Source organism: Triticum aestivum, chromosome 7B, assembly GCF_018294505.1.
Source record: "Triticum aestivum cultivar Chinese Spring chromosome 7B, IWGSC CS RefSeq v2.1, whole genome shotgun sequence".
Taxonomy (NCBI): domain Eukaryota; kingdom Viridiplantae; phylum Streptophyta; class Magnoliopsida; order Poales; family Poaceae; genus Triticum; species Triticum aestivum.
Window position 1 is genome coordinate 542,413,562 of NC_057813.1, and position 13,067 is coordinate 542,426,628.

The window sequence follows — 13,067 nt, forward strand, 5'->3', positions numbered from 1 at the left end:
TAGCATGGAACAATAAAAAATTATAGATACGTTGGAGACGTATCATATGACTTTACGAGTAGTGAGATGTATGCATCACTTGATTATAGTCAGTGATGTAAGGAAAGTGATTCTGTTTGATAGTTTAAGATAAGAAAAAAATTGCAGGTGCTATAGGAAGGTTGAAAGGTAGGTGTTAACTTTTGATGCACTATGTTATTTTTCTAGAGGGAAATGGTGCTCCTTAACGCTGTTAGAATTCTGTTACTGATGGTTCAGGACATTCTTGATTCAATGTTACTTTTGTGAATAATAAGATTTTTTTGGATGCAGGTTTACCCCGACGCAGTGCCTTTGGGATAAACCTGCTATACAGTTCACAAGAGGGTTAATTGGTTGGTTTATGCAAATCATTCTTATTACAGGCGTTATTTATCCAAAACCACCACACTTGAGGCTAGGGTAACAACTTGGTACCAGATTTGTGCCAGGGCACGAAAAACCTCCGAAATTGTGCGTAACATGTAACGCGGAGCACTGATGCTGGGATTTGATCGCGAAAATACTCGAACCGACAGGTAGGGCCCACCTGTCGGGCTAACGTGGCAAAGACCAAGCACATAAAAAAAGTGTTGACTAGGTGAGGTGGCAGATGAGATGCAGGTCCCGCCTGTCATTGTCTACGTGTTCAGTGACGGAGCTTGAAAGAAAATGTTGGGCGGGCCAGACTAAAGAAGAGCACATTAAAAAACCGAATCATAAGCATTAGTATATTACTGCATTATGCAAAGTTACAAGATGGAGCAAGCAAATATGTACATATATATATGGCAGCATATATTCAACCATGATTCCATGAAGCACCATTAAGTTAGCTAATACAAACAATGAAGCACCATTAAGTTAGCTAATTCAAGCAAGGGCAATACATGTTCTTCCTCAACTTTAGTTATGTCATCTATTTTTCTTTTAGAAACCAAACCAATTCTTTTCCAGGTGTGATTATCCTTCACATAATTACCTAGGTTGCAATTTGCATAAGATAAGACTATTACTTCTCATTAGATGTAAGGAGTTGAAAGAAGTCAGACTATTCCTTATCAAACATGGAATTTGGGGCAAGATGTTAGTTTACCAGTGCTGCCCTGTTCCGTGTCACTATGTGTCACTGTGTCCTCAAGAAAATTCAGTCCGACACGCAGTTGAGTCATGCACCAACGCAGGGATGTTGGCAGGACTGGATGTTGGAGCTTTGGATCAGGGCCGGTCCTGAGAGTTTGGGGGTCCGGGGCGAAACTAAATCTTGGGGCCCCTCAATATAAAGATCGCAACAATACTAATTAATACTTAGAGCCAAGGAAGTCAAGGTACACAACCTAATTATAGTCTCTGACTCAAAGCAAGTGGTGTGACAGATTAACCAAGGAAGTCAAGGTAGAGATGGAGCAATTATCATCGAGATCAGAACCAGAGCAGTTGTAGTTTTGTTTAATTGTATATTTACTTTTTAAGGTCGAGCAGTCAATATTGGCGCGCATAGTTTAGCTAGATTTTCCTTTTCCTTAGCTCCGGATCAAGTTTTGGTTTGGCAAACCACATGATCCAGATTGTGTCCCACTAGCTCTAGACATTGATTATAAAAGTTTGGCCTTACCTCTTAAAATAAAAACTTAGAGCCACTTAGATTGTTCTCAATGATGTTTCTTTCCTTCAAATTCAGAATTTATATTAGTTGGTCCTCTTACTGGCGGAACTATCACCAACTATTTATTGGGTTTCACCAATGCACCAATAGTACTTAAAAAACAATATCACTTCTATGTGGTTTTATCAAATCAATCACACGATGTTTTCTTCACTTTTTTCTTCTTATGGGCATACTTTCTGGACAATGCAACATGATAACACAGGGTGCTGACTACTGAGAATTTTAAAAACAAGTCAAAGATTGAAGAGTGCAAGCTATGCACCATGTAGGGAAATGCAAATTATTTAATTAGCAATATACAGCAGGGAATAGTAATATGAGACGTATATACCTCGGTCAGATCGGCGTGTTGTGTTTTGGCAACGGGGTGATGTGGGTTCGCGCATGGCAGGAGGCCCTCGGCTCGGCGATATGCGCGAGTGCAAGTTCGTCCTAGAGGATGGAGACCGAATCCAAGGCCTCGCCGGCGAGCAGAGTTCGTCGGTGTGGAAACTCGATCGGAGCCTGGGGGATGGGGAATAGGGTTCGTCGCTAGGTCTCGCAATCGGAAGGAAGATCCCGATGCGCGATGCATGATGCGTGTACGTTTTTTTGAGAATTCTCGCCAGTCTTTATTAAACCAACAAAATGTTTGTGGGTACAAGGTTTTGGTCGTGAGGCATGCCCAGCCAGACATGACGACCAACCGAAATACTACTAGCAAACTTGGTGAGATCATGAGCCCCGAAATTAAAATTTCTACGTTCAAAAACAAAATTGCAAGAAAGAAAAAGACTCTTCCATTCTGATATTTCATGTAGGATCGCTGCATGTGGCCCTCTGCTTCCGGAGTTGATGTCCGCGATCACCCCTTGACAATCATTAGCAATACATAGCCTGTGGATGTTGAGGTCTTCTGCCAGGGCCATTGCTTCTCTACACGCATAAACTTCAAGGATCAAAGGATCCGTGATGCCTCTAAACACAACAGCCGAAGAGCTGAGGTATTCTCCTGTGTGATCTCGACATATTGCAGCTACAACACCCACATTGCCATCACCAGAAATGGCCCCATCAGCGTTGATCTTTGCTACCCCCTCCTCCGAAGGAAGCCATCGAGGAGCAGTCGTTGGTTGTGACACAATTACGCGCGCCTGTCTAGACTGTTTAGGGATAGTTTGTAGCTCCTGAAGATATGAGTTCACAAAGGAACTACTCCCTCCGTTCGGAATTACTTGTCGCAGAAATGGATGTATCTAGATGTATTTTAGTTTTAGATACATCAATTTTCGAGACAAGTAATTCCGAACGGAGGGAGTAGTTTGTTGCGGACTCCGGAAAATGTTTTCATGGATCGCCTTACGCCTGGCAACCCAAATAGCCCACATGGTCACCGCCATTTTTGTGAACTTTCCATGATTCAAAGTGTCATAAAGATCAAACAGCCAGTGCTTGGCACTTGTCTGACCATTCTCCCTCATTCTGTCAACAATCTCCTCGTCTGATAACGCCCATGTACATCTTGCCATAGTGCAAGAGACAAGAGCGTGTCTCCATGAATCTTCCCCTCCGCACAAAGGGCATGCATCTTGCACTGACATGTTTCTGTTTCAAAGAACATCCGTTGTCGGTAACGAGTGTCGTGCCAACCTCCATAAGAACACTCGAACTTTGGACGGAACTTGCAACTTCCAGAGAGAGCTCCAGGCCTTCTCTTCTGATAAGGTTTCTGAAGGGCCTGCGCGCCCTTCTAACAAGCTCTCCCTTTCTATCTTTGTGCTAATGATCATTCGGTAGACTGAGCTAACCGAAAAGTTACCTTTCTTATTCGGGTACCAAGCCCATGAGTCAGGAACATCTCGCATGCATACAAGTATTTTTAGGATTTCGTCCACATCAACTGGCAAAAATATGCTCCTCACTAGATCTTCATTCCAGGACGCCAACGCTGGAAGGAGTAGCTCATGCACCATGCGTGGTGGGTTAGCAACCAGCGATAAGATCGGTCTACGTGAGGCCTTCTTCGGTATCCAGTTGTCTGCCCATATATCTGTACTCTGGCCATTGCCAATTCTGCTGATGATCCCTTGTTTCATAATGTCCCTTCCTTCCAATATTGCTCTCCAAATTTGTGATGGCCTAGAACCCAATTCCAATTCTGCCGTGAGGATGGTTCCATTTGGATAATAGGAAGCCTTCAAAATCCTAGCACTCAGGGAGGTTGGCTCCTGAAGAAGTCTCCACGCCTGTCGCGCCAATAAAGCCAAGTTAAACAGCTCAAGATCTCTGAAGCCCAAACCTCCCAAATACTTAGGCCTTGTCATCACCTCCCAATGCTGGCTTTCGTTTGCCTTGTTTGCAACCCCACCAAAATTTTCGAATAATGGCATTTATGTTCTCACACAGCCCCCTGGGGAGTTTGAAACATGACATTGAAAAACAGGTATAGCTTGGGCGACGAACTTAATTAGCACATCCTTCCCTCCTGCCGAAAGTAGTTTGCCCATCCATCCCTTTACCTTCTTCCAAATTCTATCACTTAAATATTTGAACGTCCCCTTTTTGGAGTGTCCTACATCCGTAGGCAGCCCCAAATATTTGTCACTCAACGATTCATTGGGAACATGAAGATGGCCTTTCACTGTCGATCTTATAATCTCAGGGCATCCCTTGCTGAAAAATATAGAGGATTTCTCTCTGTTTATTCTCTGTCCCGATGCCGCACAATAGGTCTCCAGTAGGTTTGATACCTCTTCAGCTCCATCAACACTTGCCTGAAAAACAGCAGGCTGACATCCACGAATAATAGGTGGTTTACTGACGGTGCCGTCGGTGCCACCTTAATTCCGCCGAGCTGCGATGACAGATTTTGTGATTTCAAAAGGCGCGAAAGGCCCTATGCTGCCAACAAGAACAGGTGATGCGTGTACGTACAGAGCCGTTCGATTACCTGGGTCCTACGGGCCAAGCCTAGTAGGTAACCTCTGTGGAGCCTGACTGCCTCCATGGGCCATGGCTGAGAGCCTACATGTGTGTACGTACCTGCTGCTAGGGCTGCAAGAAAAGCTCGAGGCTCGTGAGTTGCTCGAGATCGACTTGTTTTTTGACTTGACTCGAGATCGACTCTAAAAGAAATGAGCCGAGTTTGAACACTTTATGTAGATCGATCGAGAAACGAGTCGATCTTGAGCCAATGTTGGATCGCTCAATTTTAGCTCGATAGCTCGACATAATGTCATTATGTTAAATGATCATGCCATATATATATATGTATATATATATATATATATATATATATTAAATGAAGATAAGATTATTACCATATTTGTTGTCCATAATGTTTCTCCATTTTACTTACCAACGAAACATGGAAACTTAATTAAGTGCAGAGAAGATTTAGGCCTAATTATGGCACGTGGTTGGCTATGTGTTAAATATCCTATATTTTTGGCAAAGGTTCCCAGCATGTTCGCCTTAATTTTTTTGTTTTTCATCCATAGATTTATAATTTTTACCATCTCATTTAGCTCGAAACTAGCTCGAGATCGACTCGAGATCGTTACAAGCTGAGTACGAGTCATGTTCTGCAGCTCGATCATGAGCTTCACTCAGTTTGAGCTCGCTCGAATTTTCATATGAGTTGAGCTGAGCCAACTCCAACTCGCTCGAGCTCGACTCGTTTGCAGCCCTACCTGCTGCCGAGGGGCCCCCTGGATGTTGGGGGCCCGGGGCGGCCGCCCCCTGCCCCCCTCAGGGCCGACCCTGCTTTGGATGAGAGCAGACGCAAGGCCGCAAGGGGCTTATGCGCCAGCAGTTTGCCGGCACCACGACGGCGCGGCCGCGCAGATGTCATCGCCGCTCGTTCGGGGGGAGAGAGTAGGACAGGGGCGTTGACGACGTTGACGCGAGATCCCGACGGGAAGCTGCTTCTCCGAGATATGGTGGGTGGCGGCTGCTTTGCGAGATGCCGGACGGCTCGCTCCAGTGGCCGGTGATCCCTGATCCGGGAGACGGCGCGACTACGTGCTCGAGACGGGAAAAGGATGGGGATGTCATGCGCTGCGCTAGTTGGGCTGGGCTACGAAGATGCATATGTAAATTTAGTTTTGCCAAAATCCTGGGCGGGCCATGGCCCTGTTTGGCCCCTACAGAGCTCCGCCCCTGCATCCAGGAAGTGGCGGAGCTTGAAGAAAAATGTTGGGCGGGCTAGACTAAAGAAGAGCACATTAAAAAACCGAATCATAAGCATTAGTATATTACTGCATTATGCAAAGTTACAAGATGGAGCAAGCAAATATGTACATATATATACGGCAGCATATATTCAACCATGATTACATGAAGCACCATTAAGTTAGCTAATACAAACAATGAAGCACCATTAAGTTAGCTAATACAAACAATGAAGCACCATTAAGTTAGCTAATTCAAACAAGGACAATACATGTTCTTCCTCAACTTCAGTTATGTCATCAATTTTTCTTTTAAAAACCAAACCAATTCTTTTCCATGTCTGATTATCCTTCACATAATTACCTAGGTTGCAATTTGCATAAGATAAGACTATTACTTATCATTAGATGTAAGGAGTTGAAAGAAGTCAGACTATTCCTTATCAAACATGGAATTTGGGGCAAGATGTTAGCTTACTAGTGCTGCCCTGTTCTGTGTCACTGTGTGTCACTGTGTCCTCAAGAAAATTCAGTCCGACAGGCAGTCGGGTCATGCACCAGCGCAGGGATGTTGGCAGGACTGGATGTTGGAACTTTGGATGAGAGCAGACGCAAGGCCGCAAGGGGCTTATGCGCCAGCAGTTTGCCGGCACCACGCCGGCGCGGCCGCGCAGATGTCGTCGCCGCTCGTTCAGGGGGAGAGAGTAGGGCAGGGGCGTTGACGACGTTGACGCGAGATCCGGACGGGAAGCTGCTTCTCCGATAGATGGTGGGTGACGGCTGCTCTGCGAGATGCCGGGCGGCTCGCTCCAGTGGCCGGTGATCCCTGATCCAGGAGACGGCGCGACTACGTGCTCAAGACGGGAAGAGGATGGGGATGTCATGGGCTGCGCTAGTTGGGCTGGGCTACAAAGATGCATATGTAAATTTAGTTTTGCCAAAATCCTGGGCGGGCCATGGCCCTGTTTGGCCCCTAGAGAGCTCCGCCCCTGAACGTGTTCATCTTCATCCCATCTTTTTTTTTTTGAGCATTGCATCGAGCAGCTTGTGGGCATCCGAGCCATCTCTGCCCATGCGAGCCGAGAGCTCCATAGCTATGGAAGCTGAGCCCCTGCTCAAGCATGCCCTAGGCCGCCTCAGCCTCTTCCCTACACCTCATGAACCCTCGAATCCCGCCGCCGCCCCCGCCGGCATGGACGGCCGAGCCGAGAGCTCCATGGCACGGCAGCCGAGCCCTGCTCGAGCTAGCCCAGGCCGCCTCACGCTTGGCGTCGGCGTGCTGGCCTGCGAGCAGGGCCAGCAAGGAGGCGCAGCTCCCGCGCTGCCTCCTGGGCAGGGCGACTGCATCGGGCGGCGCGACGGACGGCCTCCATGGACGACGACGAGCATGACCTCGCGTTCTTCTTCACGCAGGTTTGCTCATTCATGGCGTCGGCGTGTCCGAGCACTTATACGTGCTCAAGGTGAGCCACTCGCCCCTTTCCCACGCAGCCACAACTTGGCTCGCCCGGCACCTTGCCCGCGCCGCCGTCGTATGCCAGCTTCGGCAAGGTGGCCACCACCTTGGTAGTTGGTAGAAGGATAGGAAGAGCTACGTGAGCCTGCGGACAGGATGGATAAGTCTGGCTCGCCGTTCCTCTGGTCGCTGCTCCGGCGTGGCCATGGCGTACTGTGCCTTCTTCAATGGCTAGAGGATGAAGGCAGGCAAGGTGTTCGATGGAATGCTCCATAGAAACAATGTTGTGAAGAAGATGACTTTTTAGTCATTGACAGGTAGGGCCTGTGTCTCATTTGCCACATCAGTCGGTCAAACTTTTTGGTCTTCGCCACGTCAGCCCGACAGGCGGGCCCTACTTGTCGGTTTGGCTGTTTTCGCGACCAAATCCCAGCATCAGTGCTCCACGTTACATGTTAGGCACAATTTCGGTGGTTTTTTGTGCCCTGGCACAAATCTGGTACCAAGTTGTTACCCTAGCCCCAAGTGTGGTTGTTTTGGGTAAATAAAGCTCTACTGTACTCACTGGGAAGTGGTGAATCGCCATTGCTGGACAACGTGGCTAGTACCTCACTTGCGATGTGTGTCCGCATCTTCTGGAGCTACTCATACTATTTGTGCTGCCGTGGTTCTGTATCTGCACTGTAGTGTTCCTGGTGAAGACGACGAAGAGGGTTCTGCAGGGTGCATCGAGGACTTATGAGAGACATCCTAGCAGGAACCACTACTTTCTTCTATTTTGTGCAATTCCCCATGCATTTCTGGCTAGGCCACATCAAGGCTTGTTGTTTCAGTCTTTTTTTTTAAAGATTGATGTTTCAGTCTTATCTTCGAACTGGGATAACACTTCTCCCCTTCTTTTCTTGAAGCGGAGGCAAAACTCGATCTGAATAAAGTTTGAGGTTTCTTCTTACTAATGAACTTTTGTAGTAGCCTTGTCTTTAGTTCACACTCTTGTTGGAGTGGGTAAATTTCTTGATAAAAGGGCAATGCAATCGATGTTTATCTTATTGGCCTGCAGAAGATGTTATTTTCTCACGATTTGGGATGAGGTGTATCTTCAATTATCACTGTTCGTGTTCATGTCATCTGCTGATATATTTGCAGCTGTTATCTTATTGGTAGGCTAAAAGGCCTGATTAAGTAGAACCTAGACTCTATTAACTAACAGAGTAACATGATCTTGAGTGTGAACTTATTTGGTGAATTAAACAGGTCATTGTTCTCCAAAATGTGGTTTCACATCAATTTTGATGAACTTATTTGCTAGTACTTCACAATGATTTTGAGTGACATCGACATGGCAGCGCCAACTTGACCAAGGAGCACCAAGGAAGCATGTGGACAGTGAATTTTGCATAGAAACACCTTTTTTCTTCACCCTCCAAAATTTTCTTCTCACCTGGATGGTTTTGTTTACCTCCAAGGTTACTATTCGTTCACCCTACTGTAGGTCTGTTATTATCCATTAGACAAATGAGTGAGAAGCTGATAAGCATTTCTAACCTTTAATTTGTTAACTTATACTGGTTGTTCTTTGGCCAAATATCTGTGAAGCACCCAGATCCATTTCCGTGAATTATGACTGTTGCTCTTATGAGAAATGCCTGACCAACTTCAGTTAGTAAATACTCCCTCCGTCCGGAAATACTTGTCGCAAAAATGGATACAAATGGATGCATCTAAAACTAAAATACGTCTAGATACATTCATTCCTCCGACAAGTATTTCCGGACGGAGGGAGTAGTTTGCTAATACTTTGCTCTCTGGCAGGTAGAACTGAATGGGCTATTGATGAATTTTTCAGCAAATCTTTCTGCTGCTGCTGCTGCTTTGGCTGTGTGGTATGTTTTCCGAAACCATTATACACACGTAAGTATTTAATTTCAACCAAGAAAAATATCTTGTGACATCAGAAAAGAGTCAAAAAATCTAATGATGAATTAGTGCTTAAACGAAAGGATTGTTGCATAACTGGACTACAATGGATGAATACATAGGATATGTTGGCATTTACTAGAAGACATGTACGTACATCATCAACAGTTACACAATGGTGAAACAATTAGCATTGGTAAAAAGTACAGTAAGAATCACTCTATCGCAAGAGTAGCACCACCTGGCAACAGAGGGCTCTCGTCGACTGAAGAGGTCAACGGCGATGAACAGTTGGAGCTTGTAGGCGCAGGTAGAGTGTCGACCTCAATCACACCCTCCAGCATCTGAACAACCTGATGCATTGTCGGACGGAGCGAAGGATTCTGCTCAATGCACCAGAGAGCAACACGCAAGAACCTCTCCACTCTGAACAAATCCTCAATGGCGTCGTCATCGCTATGAAAGAGAACCTCAGTCCTGCCATCACCAACCAACTGACCGGCCCACTCGAATAGCATGACCGAGTCATCACCATCCTGACCAGGCACTGGCTCCTGGGACTTTCGGCAGCATATCATCTCTAGTAGCACAACACCGAAGCTGTAAACATCAACCTTGGTGTCGATGCGCCTGTCGCTTTGGAACCACTCGGGGGCAATATAGCCCCTCGTGCCCCTGATGTTGGTCACCGTGGTGTGCATCTGCTGGTCACTAAGAAGCCTGGCAATCCCAAAGTCAGTAATCTTCGGATTTTTCTTGCTATCTAACAATATATTGTCGGGCTTGATGTCACAGTGGATGATTGGATAATTGCATCCTTCATGTAAGTACTCCATGCCCTTGGCAATGCCGAGCGCTGCCTCAGCGCGCCAACTCCACATCGGTTGCTGCTGAGGTTGGAAAAGGAAGCTCCGAAGGGAACCACCTGGCATGAACTCGAACACCAACATCCGTTGAGCCCGCTCTTTGCAGTAACCAACCATGCGGACTAGATTCCTATGGTGGATCTGGCCGATGGACTGTACCTCATTCCCAAACTCCCTCTCGCTGTAATCATTGGAGCTGATGAGCTTCTTCACTGCTATCTCAGGGTAGTGTAGCGACTTCAACACCCCATAGTAGACCTCGCCAAAGCCTCCTCTGCCTAGCAACCTATGAAAGCCATTGGTGGCTTTGTAAAGCTCTTTTGCAGTGTAAGCCCTCACAAAGTCATGGTTGGCGGTCTTTTTTCTGAGGTAGCAATGTAACATGAGACTACCTGCTGCCGACAACAACAGGAACGCCGAGCAACCGAGTAGTACATAAGGCAATATCCTTCTCAGTGATGCCGGCACCGAGGGGCTGCTTGTCCTCACCTTGATCAACACGTTCATGCTGACATTTCCTCCCTGCTGTCCGGCACCTGTCAATGACGCCATCTTAGCACAGTACGGTCCATGAAATAGAGCCGCTGTGCACAGGCAGTCGCTAAGGCAGAAGTCTCTACACTGGTCCTCTGTGACTGTGGTGTACGGATATCTTTCGTACGGCAAGTTTGTCCAATTGGTGTTGGGCATCTTGACAACTCCAAACTCGGCGGAGTGGTTGTTCCCATCACAGCTTTGCGGTACAAACTCCTGAGTGCATCCTCTGTGCTTGAGCTGCGCATCAAGGAAAGAGTAGCCGCTTGGACACTTGCAATCGAGACGGCCATTTGGGCCGTGCACGCAGTAGGAATTGGGGCCGCAGAAACCTTGCAAAGCGGTGCTCCTGCTGCAACCTTCACTTGGGAATAAGCCAGTGACTGCCCACGACACGTTGCTCCTTCCCCCAGCGGCATTCTTCGGCCGGGTGTAGACGCGGATGACGCCGTCTGGATCGAGTGTTGCGTATTGGTGGTAACTGGAGGTGGAGTTTGGAAATAGAGGTATCAGGTCTTGCACACTGCCGTCCTTGATATGGTAATAGAGATACCCCGGTGAGTCGAAGAAAAGGGTCGTGTTGCCGTCTTGGGTGTTGCCGGATTGGTAGGTGCCGCTCCCCCAATAAGCATTGTCCGATTTCAGGCTGCCGGCAGCAAGGTTGCTGCCAATGTTGTCGGCAGCGAGGTACAAGACAATGTTGCCGTCGGCCTGCATGTACAGGCCGAAGCGGCCACGGGAGAAATCCGTGTCCGAGCGCTTCGAATGAAGGGCTTCTCCAGAGCCCATGGACTGCCCTGGGAGGAGCGTATCGGTCGGATACCGAAAGCTCTCCCACATGACAGTGCTTCCCCCAAAGGCGAGGAACTGGAGGTTGCCCGAGTCCTGGAGCACGAGGTCAGAGCCATACTGTAAGTTAGGGTTCTGGTTTTTCCAAATTCTACCAGATGTGGTGTCGTCGAGGTAGAGCTGATCATTGATGCTGAATACGGATAGCCCTGTGACCGTGATGGCCGAGCCTGAGTCTGGGTCTTTCGCGTACCACACCACCCTCTGCTCCGCAGGGTCAGCCGCTTGGGTGAAGTTGAAGTTGAACCAGACGGCGAGGAGGAACCGGCTAGGGTCGTCGCCGAGGGCACGGAAGCCGAAGGCGTACTCCCCGGATGAGCAGGTGATGTAGTTTGGTGGCCTGAGAATCGACCCTCCCGCGAGCTTGTTTGCTACAAGCAGATGAGCTTGGTGCAGCAAGAGCACAAGCAGTGGGGCAAGGTGGCGAGAAAAAGAGGGAGAAATGCCTGATGGCTTCATTTGTGATTAGTTTGCTGCTGCTGGCCACTGTACTACTAGTCTACTACTCATGGTATGTTCTTATATATCTACAGTTCTCCACTCATATTGCATGCATTGTTTTTGCATGCATATATAGTGACACGGGCATGAGACAAGTTTATTTTGCAAGTCACACATGAGCCAAGCTAGCTAATTGCCTGAATGAAGTATTCCACTCGCCGGCCGGCTGCTATACATAGACGACACTGTCAAGGTTAAGCGTCATATCTCGTACGTATGCACCAGAGGATTTGATCGCCGTTTCATTTCTAAATTCGGCAGCCTTGCTTGAACTACCTCCAGTTTGATTGCCGTTTTGTTTCTGAACGCGACAGACTCAACCGCCTCTGGTGTGAATCTCATCCAGACCGCTAATTCTGATGTTTACGTCAGCAGATATAAGTGGATAAAGTTAGATGGGCATGTGCCATTTGTCACGAAGACGACGAGAACTACGTAGTAAAGTGTTGCCGTACGGCGAACAGGTCACGCTTAGATCTCATAGCTGACGTGAGGTTATCGTCTAGCGTTATATATATAATCATCAACAGAACGAGAGTGTACAAAAGAAGAAGAAAAAGAAGAAGAAAAACTCATTAGTGCGATTCGGCGAGTCAAAGGAATCTGACCTTTTCTTCTGCCCGGTGGTCTACCAATCTTATGTAGTTTTTATTATTTCTGGTATTCGTTGTACTGCCATAATTGGAGACGAATAGATCGAAAGTTTTTTTTTAAAAAAAAAGGATCACAACGCATTTTCACTGTTGCGTTCCTCACACCGATATCTATGCAACTATATCTCATGTTGACAGATTTCGACGGGTACTTTTTAGGACACAACATGTACTTCCAACAATAACATACTTTACTCATGCGATAATGTATTGTACTTCACACCATAACATTCTTTTTTTGAAACATAATCGACTTTATTCCTCAAATAAAGTTAAGGATGACAGAATCTCAAAACATGGAAGTATTATCTCTAAACAAACACTGTAATAACATCAAACTCAAAGCAAAAATCCTCCTCCTCCCTCGCTCCCGTGCGGCTGCACCGGGGCGCCCAAACTCCGGCCGCCTAGGGGCCCTCGTTCTCCTCCTCTCCCCTCACCGCCGCCGAAGGG

General features: G+C 47.2%; 1 protein-coding gene across 1 annotated transcript; it reads right to left on the reverse strand.

Annotated features, from left to right (window-relative positions):
- Positions 1 to 9,426: 9,426 nt before the first annotated feature.
- LOC123162522 (G-type lectin S-receptor-like serine/threonine-protein kinase LECRK2) lies at positions 9,427 to 11,919 on the reverse strand. Its single transcript, XM_044580300.1, has one exon. The coding sequence runs from the start codon at positions 11,917 to 11,919 to the stop codon at positions 9,427 to 9,429; it is 2,493 nt and encodes an 830-aa protein (XP_044436235.1).
- Between the last annotated feature and the right edge of the window lie 1,148 nt (positions 11,920 to 13,067).